The following is an 11,069-nucleotide window of genomic DNA, read 5'->3' as shown; positions in this document are numbered from 1 at the left end:
TATTCTATTCTATTCTATTCTATTCTATTCTATTCTATTCTATTCTACTCTACTCTATTCTATTCTATTCTAATCTAATCTAATCTAATCTAAATTTCTAATGACAGAGATTCATTCTTGCAATACAATATGCTACTGAGTTTGGCTTCCCTTAGTATAAGAAAGCTTTTCTTGATGTCTAAACTAAATCTGTGACAACTTAAGTTTGTTCTGTCTTGTCCTGTTCTACATTACCAGAAAGAATAGACCATTGCTTTTCATTTATTTATTTATTTATTTATTTTCCAAGCAGACTTCTTATGGATTTGAGATTGTTAGCATTTCCTTTCTATCTTTTGTATTCTGCATTAAACAAACTTAAATCTTTCCTCTAACATTAACTCTTTTGGTCCCTGTCAAGTTGCTCCACATAGAGCTTGAGGTGTCATACAAAACAGAACCCAGTTTTCTAGCCAAGAAGTTGTCAGACATAGCCTAATATTACCATCTAATTCCTCTAAAGGAATTAGAAGTTTAGAAACATTGAAAATTTTCATAAAATAAATTGTCTTTCAATCAGTGAACACTGTTCAAATATTTTTGCATTACAGTTTTTTCTTATTAGCTTTATTGCCAAATGTACTAAATTTTATGAACCAAAGGGCTAGAGGTAGATATTGGCTTTTCTTAGGATGCATTTGTCCCATAAAGACACACAAACGTACAATTCAAACTTTGGATCTGATTGAGCAGACTGTATTTGGATCTTACCATATTTGGAAACATTCATTGTAATCACGAGGGAGAGGAGAGACCAATGTGTAAAGAAAGGTTCTGTCATCAGCTGTGCACCTATTCCTTTAACATGTAGAAGACAACTAATAGCCTGTCATCAAAGCTAAGTGATCATTAATAAGCTTGCAATTCAAGCTAGATTTACAGTGCATTTTTGATCGATGAGCACTAGGTTACTAAAAAATATTTTTACATACACAAACTCCCAACCGACCCTGAACGTGTGCGGGATTTGCTACTCCACCTCGATCCCTACAAGTCCATGGGTCCGGATGGGATTCATCCCCGGGTGCTGAAAGAGCTGGCGGACGTCATCGCGGAACCTCTCTCAATTATTTTTCAACGATCCTGGGAATTTGGAGAGGTCCCGGTAGACTGGAAGCTGGCAAATGTTGTGCCGATTTTCAAGAAGGGTCAGAAAGAAGACCCTTGCAATTACAGGCCTGTCAGTCTCACGTCAGTGCCTGGTAAAATCATGGAGAAGATGGTTCTCGAACTTACTGAGGCGCACCTGGGGGACAAAGCAGTCATTGGTCCCAGCCAGCATGGGTTTGTGAACGGTAGGTCCTGCCTAACTAACTTGATTTCCTTTTATGATAAGATCACCCGTATGGTGGACCAAGGGAAACCAGCTGATGTGATTTTTTTGGACTTCAGCAAGGCTTTTGACACGGTCTCCCATAGGATCCTACTGGACAAAATGTCCACCATACAGCTAAATAAAAACATCATACAATGGGTGAGCAATTGGCTAACGGGCAGGGCCCAAAGGGTTATGGTAAATGGGGCTGCGTCAGGCTGGCGGGCGGTCACTAGTGGGGTCCCTCAAGGCTCCATTTTAGGGCCGGTACTTTTCAATATTTTTATAAACGATCTGGATGTAGGAATAGAAGGTATTTTGAGCAAGTTTGCTGATGACACCAAACTTGGAGGAGTCGTGGACTCGAATGAGGGTGGAAAGGCCTTGCAGAGGGATCTGGATAGGTTGGAGAGCTGGGCGATCACCAACCGTATGAAGTTCAATAAGAGCAAGTGCCGGGTCCTGCACCTGGGACGGGGAAACCCTGGCTGCACATACAGACTGGGCGATGAGACGCTGGAGAGCAGCCTAGAAGAGAGGGATCTGGGGGTTGTGGTAGACAGCAAGTTGAATATGAGCCAGTAGTGTGCCCTGGCAGCCAGGAGGGCCAACCGTGTCCTGGGGTGCATCAAGCACGGCATCACTAGTAGGTCAAGGGAGGTGATTGTCCCGCTCTACTCTGCGCTGGTGCGGCCTCACCTCGAGTACTGTGTGCAGTTCTGGGCACCACAGTATAAAAAGGACATGAAACTGTTGGAGAGTGTCCAGAGGAGGGCTACGAAGATGGTGATAGGCCTGGAGGGGAAGACGTACGAAGAACGGCTGAGGTCACTGGGCCTGTTCAGCCTGGAGAAGAGGAGGCTGAGAGGAGACCTCATCACAGTCTACAACTTCCTCGTAAGGGGGTGTCGAGAGACAGGAGACCTTTTCTCCATTAACACCAGTGACAGGACCCGTGGGAACGGGGTTAAGCTGAGGCAGGGGAAATTTAGGCTTGACATCAGGAGGGGGTTCTTCACAGAGAGGGTGGTTGCACACTGGAACAGGCTCCCCAGGGAAGTTGTCACTGCACCGAGCCTGTCTGAATTTAAGAAGAGATTGGACTGTGCACTTAGTCACATGGTCTGAACTTTTGGGTAGACCTGTGCGGTGTCAAGAGTTGGACTTGGTGATCCTTAAGGGTCCCTTCCAACTCAGGATATTCTATGATTCTATGATAAGTTTAATTACAATTTATACAACAAGCCAAAACCAAAGCTGTTAGCATTGGCATACTAAAACCCTTTATACATTGGTGCTTTCGACAATGAAAATTCTGCCATGTGAAGATTATATAACTTCAGAAAACCTTTCCAAAAGATTTCCATTATATTTTTCTAGTAATAATATCACTCATTTGAGCAATGCACCTTTATTAGGTAAGTTGTTTTTTTTTTTTTTTTTTTTTTTTCAAGAACTTGTGGAAATGATCTCAAAGTACTTTCATATTCAACCAAATATATAGTAAGAGCAGGCCTGTGAGGCTGATCTGGTGATCGCTTGTTTAAAATGAACTATTCGAAATACATTTATTTAATGGGAAGAGCTGACATGAATTTTAATAATTTCTCAGTGGTAATAGCAAGAGTAATTATAATTAAAGAGCAAAGCATAGGATTTCACAAAGTGTTAGTGTGTTTTGACTGTTCCAGAAGAGCAACTGTCTACAAGGGTGATTCATGTTTATTTGTATAGCTGAACTTTCAAACAAGCAATGCATTATCTAAATTACTTTCTGTTTGGACAATATATTTTATGACCTAAGGATTTTTATTGCAAACAGAGATGATAGCATTGCCTGTACTATACAAACAAATTATTAGAAGTGGGCTAACCTCAAAAGACTGTAAGGCTCTCCTCAGTTCAAATAAGTAACTGAAGGCAAGTTGGTGACAAATTGAAGAAATTACCCGTGTTTCTGAGTAAAAACTCTCTTAATTATTTCATGAAAGCCTCTTCTTTATCTCTTCATAAGTAACTTTAAAATCTTTCTTCTATATTTCTCATAATATTCACCCTTCATGATTCACATGCATGATTCAAATATCCCACAGAAATTACTGCCAAAACTTATACCTGAGGTTAAAATCTTACTGCTATTCAGAGGGTTCTTGATGCTTATTTGGGAAAGCCATTACCTTATAGTGAAAAAATAAACAAGATTTTTCAGGGGAGGAAATCCCCTGAACTTCAGAAAATATTTACCTCTTGGGAGTGTTCCTTGGGTCAGACTGTCTTACAGTCTGCTTTGTTTGGTGTTCTGTGCACTGTCCAGTACTTACTGCTTACTGCTTTGTTTGGTGTTTCCTGCACTGTCCAGTATTGGAGGTATCTCTTTCAGGTACTTCAATTTTATGTTCCCTCATTTCCTCATAGCTACCAAGAAAGGCGCTGGTTCTATTCCTCTTTCCCTTAATAAAGGGAAGTCATGCTTGTGGAAAAACAATTCCTTTACATATATCCAAAGATGTTGACTCTTGTGTTGAGACATGGACGTTTTATGATAATCTGAGGTCATATGGAATGAATAGCTTTTAGAGGACTACATGAGAGGAAGGAGAGAAATAACCATATATATGGTTAGAGAGAGACATACACACACACATACATATGTAAAGCAAGAAAAAAAAAATGTAAAAAAGTTGAAAGATAGGAGAAAGTAAACCCAACATCATAAAGTAGTATTAGGAAATATCTTTTTAAAAAAATTGTACAGTCTCATTAACAAGAACAGTATAGTAGGCCAAAAGAGAAGATGTTCATTAAAAATATTTTGGAAGAAAAACAAACAAACAAACAAACAAAAAGTAATTATTTTAAAGTCTAGATGTGAGATTTGAGTAGGTCCTCACAGAACAATTTTCAAATCTTGTGCATTTTCAACTCATTCCATTGTTTGACATAGATTTTGAAGGGCACCACTGGAACCTTTTACCTAAAAAGTCCATTTATGCATCTGTTGCTGTTCCTTTAAGATGAATGAAATGGTAACTAGCACAGCTTGCCATGTCTTCATCCCAGCACCATAAACAGAACCCAGCTGCATCTGTGTTCCAGCTTTGAAAAATGAGGATTAGATTTTCTCTGTTTAACTTTGTCTTAAGTTTCTACAAGATTGTATTCTGGTTACAGTAAAATATCAACTGTACAGCTTTCTCTTTCTTTGCTTATTACCCCCTTAGGTATATCATTGTAATCAAAGGGAGGCCAATTGTATCAAAATAGAAGTTTGCCAGAATATATCTGGCATAGATTCTTCCCTCAAGATTTCATTATGAAGCATTACTTCTGAAAAAAAAAAAAAAAAAAAAAAAAAAAAAAAAAAAAAAAGCCATTTTATTTAATACTTCGAAAAGTATTATCCAAAATCTAAGAAATTACTTTACAAGACTAGAAATATAAATTACCTGAATTTGAATTAAAAGGACAGAGTAAAAGCATTGGATCTATAGGCTAATCACTGTCAATATCATATTAATAGTAGTAGGGTATAGCTTCAAATACAATGTCTTCATTATAGATAGATAAAAGACTGGACATGAGGAAATTGGAGGATTCCCTAGGTCAATGCACATTGTCTAAAAGGAGCTTCTCACATGTTAATTCAGTACAGTGACACCTGTACAGTTTAGTAGCCACTTGTTAGAGAGCCTCTGTTTGCCTTTACTGGTTGTGCCTGAAAAGGGGGTCCTAGACAATGCTATGATATGCAGTCTGAAATGACTTTAAATAGAAAGTAACCTTTAACCACTAAAAGTAACAGCCACCATGTAATCTTTATGACCTTATTTGCCTTAAGACGTAAAGGCAAATGTTCAGTAAAATGGTATTACATGGAAGGATACATAAGACCTATGCTGAAGATTCACAAAGACTATAGGTCTTACTGTGCAGAAAGAACTGCAGAAATCTTTCTGATAAATAGAGCTTCTCACCACCAAGGTTAATATATTCTTGGCATTGGGAATATTAGCTCTTTGCAGTCTGGGGATTCTTTCTGCCTTCCTCAATCTGAACTAAGCATCTTTCTATTATATTAAATAGATACCCTGTAAGGTCTGGAAGAGAAAAATTCTTTTCCCATCAAGATATACATCAAAACTCCCACTAAATTCAATGGAGTCAGCACGTCACCTAGTTTATCTTTGTCAGTTTGTGTTCTGTAATCTCAGTGTTGCCAAGTTTCAAATTGTTTGGAGTTTTCCTTAAAACTCAAACTCCCATTACAATCTAAAATTCATTTTAACATTAAAATGTTTCAGCTTTTCATACTGAAAACAAAAACAAAAACAAACAAACAAAAAAGAAACAGAAACTAAAAGAAAAAAATGTCTTATTTTTGATGTTATTTTGTTGTTGTTGTTGTTTTGTTGTTTGATAACCTCTCTAACTCTTGGAGGCCTGAGTTTAAAATCATACTACAAAGATGTTGCAAACAGAGCCCAGGGCTCTTCCATTCTAATGCACACAAGTAGTTTGAGTGAAATTTTCTCACTACCTGTAAGCGCCTTCATCACAGCTAACTAGTTTGTTTTTTTATTATTGTTATTGGAGATCTTGGGGAAGTAATCAAGAAGGGTTAGTAATTAATCTCATCTTAAAGCAACTAGTTAAAATACACCTGAAGAATCACACTGTTTTCACCACTGGTTTCATTTTCTCCGAGTTAAAGACATCTACCATGAGTTAAAGACATCTACTACAGAAGTCTAAGGCCAAGATGACATTTTTTTTTTTTTTTTGCATACAGTTTGCAACCACAGCACAAAAGCTGTGCTTATAGCAAGTTTGAATTCTCTGCATACAGACATAACTAATGGTAGAAAAACCTCTGTCATTGTTAGTAATATTGACAAGTACTTGATAAATATTTCTGGATTGTTTTCAGTGCTATGCTAATAGAGCACTCATGAAGGTGAAGGTATGGCTCTACATGCATTTTCTTTGACAGAAATCTCCAGTTGAAAAGTTCCCAATCTGTTGCATTTCTTTTTTATCCCAACTTCTGTTTACCATACCTTCAGTTATGCTAACACAACAGTTCATGGAGCCATTCTGTAAACCAGATTGGTGGTTTGTCCTCAAAAATATTTTTTTTTGTTTTGTTATGGTTTAGTTTGGTTTGGTTTGGTTTTCTCTAAATCTGCATCGTTTCACTTTTCTGAAGAGCCTCACAATGCAGCTGAAGGAACAACAGTCTAGAAGCACAAGCATCTGGCGAAGACATTTCTAGCCCTGTCTTTCCAGTAGAATAAAATATACGAGGTTGAACCTGGAGATCAAGGGTCAATGAGTAGGAAACACCTCTGACTGGAAAAAAACAGGCAGGGTAGGGGGTCTGGCAAAAAAACTGCACTTTATAAGTTTACCTAAGATACCAATCAACCAGTTCTGGTTTAGGAAGCTCAAGATTGAATACAGGTTTTAACATTTGAAATGGTAGGAAGATTTGGGATTGAATGTGACTTTTCTGACCCAAAGTGTACATGCAGTGAATTTACCTTGACTGAAGTTGGCCATACTGTCACCTAAATACATACACACTCAGGTAACCATCTAAACCGTCTATCCATGCACATAGGTATTCTGACTGAAGATCAGTGTCCTATAGTGTTGTCTTTGTCTTCACCATTTAGTCTTTCCATTCATTTGCAGAGTCTGGTTTTAAAATTTATATTAGTCTTAAAAATGTCTTATCTATGTTTTAAAGACAAAGTCTACCTCCTTCTACACCTCTCTGAATGCTGATGATGTGTTACTGTAATATTGTAATTACTATAAGAGCATAGAACAAATGTACTTGTAGCATATTCTTACTAAGAACATCTAAACTAAAAGCAAAAGCAAACAGTCTGATCAGCAGAACAATCACAGTTAAAGCAACAGAAAAATACTGGTAAATGAAATTAAATCAAATCAAGCTTATTTTCTAAATAACCAAACAAGTGGAAATTATGCAAATTACTTATGAGTTAAAGTCTTATTATGATATGTTTACATGAACTGGGTGATCTATAATACTGTCTAAGCACACAAAGAAGTTTATTTGCCTTTATTGTTCTTGTTCTTGCTTCACATGCAGTGTATACAAACTGAAGGAATTAAATACTTTTCCGGATCTGTAAATAATCAGTGTATTCTCCAGCACAGCTGAATACAGAATAAATAATAATTAAAAAAAAAAAAAAAAAAAAAAAGAAGAAGAAATAGGAAAGCAAAATTCATCATCACCATTCTAGAAGTGTTTATGAGCTTCTGAATGCCAGAGGTTGCTAATCAGCTAAACTTATAAAACAAAATGAAAATATTAAGTGCATTTGCAGTTTAATTGTTTATCCTTAATGGTTTCAGGCTGGTGGTTTGATGCCTGCGGCCCCTCCAATCTCAATGGGATGTTCTATACGGCTGGGCAAAATCATGGAAAGCTCAATGGCATCAAGTGGCACTACTTCAAAGGCCCCAGCTATTCTTTGCGCTCCACCACCATGATGATTCGACCCTTGGACTTTTAAAGGCATTCAGTGGTGGATCCAAGAAAAAATTCAGAATGCCACTGCTCTTGACAGCACTGCTATCACAGTCTGAAGGTAAAAGGTGAAGGGCGTCTTGGAAGCAACATGTAGAGATGATGCAAAGTCACTTCGTTATCACTCCATAGCCTGGAAAAGCTCCCCACCAGTCACCCCACGTCTTGATGACATGGGGAGGCTTGGTTTCGAAGAAGGTGGCTGCAATGATTTTCCAGAGAGGAACAACTGGATCCAGTTATTCTGACCAAATCTGGTGTTTATCAGTGGATTTTTTTATTATTATTATTTTTTATGTTTTATTAGAAAATTGAAAATATACCAGATTATTTAACAACAGCATCAGAATCCAAATATATGAAACATATCATCCATGGTCCATTGAAGAAAAGTGTTTCAGCAGTAAAATACCATCATTATACACATGAAAAAAAAGGATTATAAAGACACTTTTTTAAAAACTCATTTTAAAGCACTGAATATGACCACTCCAAATACAGTTTTTCTTAAATGAACTGAATTTGAATGGGCAGATGGATTTATGTTAATCCCAGAGTCAAAAAAAAAATTGTGCTAATAATTATTTTGTATTAAATATTTGAAGGACATATTTCTCATAAATAAACTGAGTCAAATTATGAAGAATGATAAGTGTAAGAAGCATAAATTCTTCAGTTGCTCTGTAGAGGTAAATGAGGTAATTGGCATAATCCCTGAGCTAGGATTTATAGTGTGATAACAAACTTAGATGTTTTTTGAGCTTTTTCCTTTCTTTCCTTAAAGGCAGTCTGAATGTCACATAGAAAAATTGATGGAAGGTTTAAAGAATGTGAAATACTATCCTAAAGAAAATATGGGATTTTGCATGGAATATTTCCATCAAAATAACACAGAAAGGCAAACTGTTAGCGTATATAAAAATGACATAAATGCATAGCTTAAATCAATGAATACATTTTACAGTATCATTGCATGTGTGCAATTTATCATTCATTATTTTACTTTTTATTAAATTTTTGTTTCTTCACTGTATTATTACATTTTTGTGAATATCAGAAGCATGCCAGTTCTACACAGTGCTTAGGCTACAACTATAAAAAATACTCAGCAGAAGTGTATAGAAAATAAAGAATTGTGAACTGTAAATAGTATGTTTATATTTCCTGTAATGGTTGTTTAATTTGTACTTGCATCCCTGACCCTACTCAAAGGGTGCTAAGCCACAAAAGGGTATAAATATTAAAAGAACTTTAGAAGACTGCTTACAGGTTTCCACTGTCATAACAAATAATTCTGATATATTAAAATGTTGCAGAAATGTGGCAAGATGCACAACACATTTGGTAAGGATAAAATTCCTATCAAAATGAACAACAAAGTAGTTGGGTGGCCCATGAAGTGAAGTTACAGAGAGAATTCTTTTTCAATTACAGTCCCTCATGATTTAATCATATTAATAAAGTACATTTATCTAGCCCTCATTCTACTTCTGCTATATGTAAAAGGAAAAGCCTCACCCTGCTCCCACTGAAATCAAAAGTAACATTGTCATTGATTAAACTGGGACAAAGATCACATGTAAAACCTGAATGTGGTAAGTTTGTTGTTTGTCTGCTTGTTGGTTTATTTTATTCATTAAACTGTTCCTGAAATAAAGCATGATGAAGATCTGAATCTTTTTTAAAAGAAGATTTTAACAGAGTAACAGAATAACTGCTTTATTTTCCTTTTTTTTTCCTTTTTTTTTTTTTTAAAAAAAAATCATTTTTAAGAAATAGATTTTAAAAACTGTTTTTTTTTAAGCATCCCTTCTTAAAAATCACAAAGCCCACAGGGCTCTGTTTTTGTTACAACTTGATGTTTGTTTATTTTTAAGTGGGAAGATCTTGTTGGTTTTTTTTGTGTATGTATTTGTACATATTTATATATATATTTGAAATAATCCTGCATAAGGGTTAATTTGTTGTTTTCTGCTGAATAAGTTACCAAACTACTCCTTGCTCAGAAATTTCTTCACAGAGCTGTTTTGTCTCCTTTTCCAGCAGTTGAAATGCTCTTCATTTATGTGCAAAAACTGTGGTCCGTCTTCTACTGTGTTCTCAAAAGTTATATTTTTTTGCAAGTCTCCAAGTTAGGAATGCCATTTTGCAGATCCTATTTCAAAAGGCAAAGCACATTTAAAATCAAAAGCATTTTTACTGTTTATTTATCTGTGTTTGAAAGAAAAAAAAAATGTGGATTTGGTTTCCTGTCCTTTATAATAAAACATTTTTTTTTTTAATTGCAGACTCTGTGATTTGATTTCCTTTGAGAATGCCTTTCTGTGACAGGATGACAACATTTTACCAGCCACTATCTCTCCCTCTAAGAGATATTAATAAATTTAGTCAAGGCCTAAGGAGGGAGTCATATTAGAGTTTGTGCAGAAATCGGTATTTCTAACCTTTCAAATATGTATTTCAGTCTTTTTCATTCAAATTCTTTTATTAAAATCAAGGGGCTGTATTTCTCATCTTAAGTTCATATCATACAACTAAAAGTCTATAAAAGAAAATGTTTCTTGAATTCCATTAGCAAAGATACAAACAGAACTGTATGCCTATTTCTCTTGCCTTTTGACATATTCTTTTATCATCTTTTCAATCATCTTGCATGGCAGTGACAAATTTCCATTGTTTTCTTCACTACAAATACTTCTTGCTCCTTCTGTATTCCTTTTAACACGACAGATATTCAGTTTTAATGTCACAGTTTTTTATGTCAAGATAGCTCCATAGCAAATTGTTTAGAAGTGGAATGTTTTCTTTAGAAAAATACTGTTTTCTGTTGTGTGAATTTTAAAGACTGATAAGGAAATAACACCTGTGTCTAAACTCTAGTGAAATGAGAGCCTTTATTCTCCCACTGTCTAAAATTTCTGTCAGGAACAAATGCTATTACTATAGAAATAACCAAATAGCCTGTGATTATTTTTTTCAAATCAGTGTCTTCAATTAAAGAATGGATATGCACTCTAAATATGACAAAAAAAAAAAAAAAAAAAAAAAAAAAAAAAAAGGAACCCATTCCCACTTTTTGTTTTAAAAAACAATGAGCGCCAAAATTTTAACATTTTTTTTTTTTTTAATGAGCCGCGTCTTTCGCCCATT

The 11,069-nt window shown here is 35.6% G+C and overlaps 1 protein-coding gene across 1 annotated transcript in view; it reads left to right on the top strand.

Annotated features, from left to right (window-relative positions):
- The window catches only part of ANGPT1 (angiopoietin 1), a 174,104-nt gene extending 164,716 nt beyond the window's left edge, over positions 1–9,388 (top strand). Inside the window, exon 9 of the mRNA XM_035318508.1 lies at positions 7,745–9,388. Within this exon, the coding sequence (XP_035174399.1) occupies positions 7,745–7,905 (161 nt within the window). The 3' untranslated portion in view covers positions 7,906–9,388. The remainder of the gene's footprint in view (positions 1–7,744) is intronic.
- The last annotated feature ends 1,681 nt before the right edge of the window (positions 9,389–11,069 follow it).

The sequence above is a fragment of the Oxyura jamaicensis genome, chromosome 2 (assembly GCF_011077185.1).
Source record: "Oxyura jamaicensis isolate SHBP4307 breed ruddy duck chromosome 2, BPBGC_Ojam_1.0, whole genome shotgun sequence".
In the NCBI taxonomy this organism is placed as follows: Eukaryota; Metazoa; Chordata; class Aves; order Anseriformes; family Anatidae; genus Oxyura; species Oxyura jamaicensis.
The sequence above is the reverse complement of the archived record's forward strand: the minus strand, read 5'-3'. Positions and strand labels throughout refer to the sequence as shown.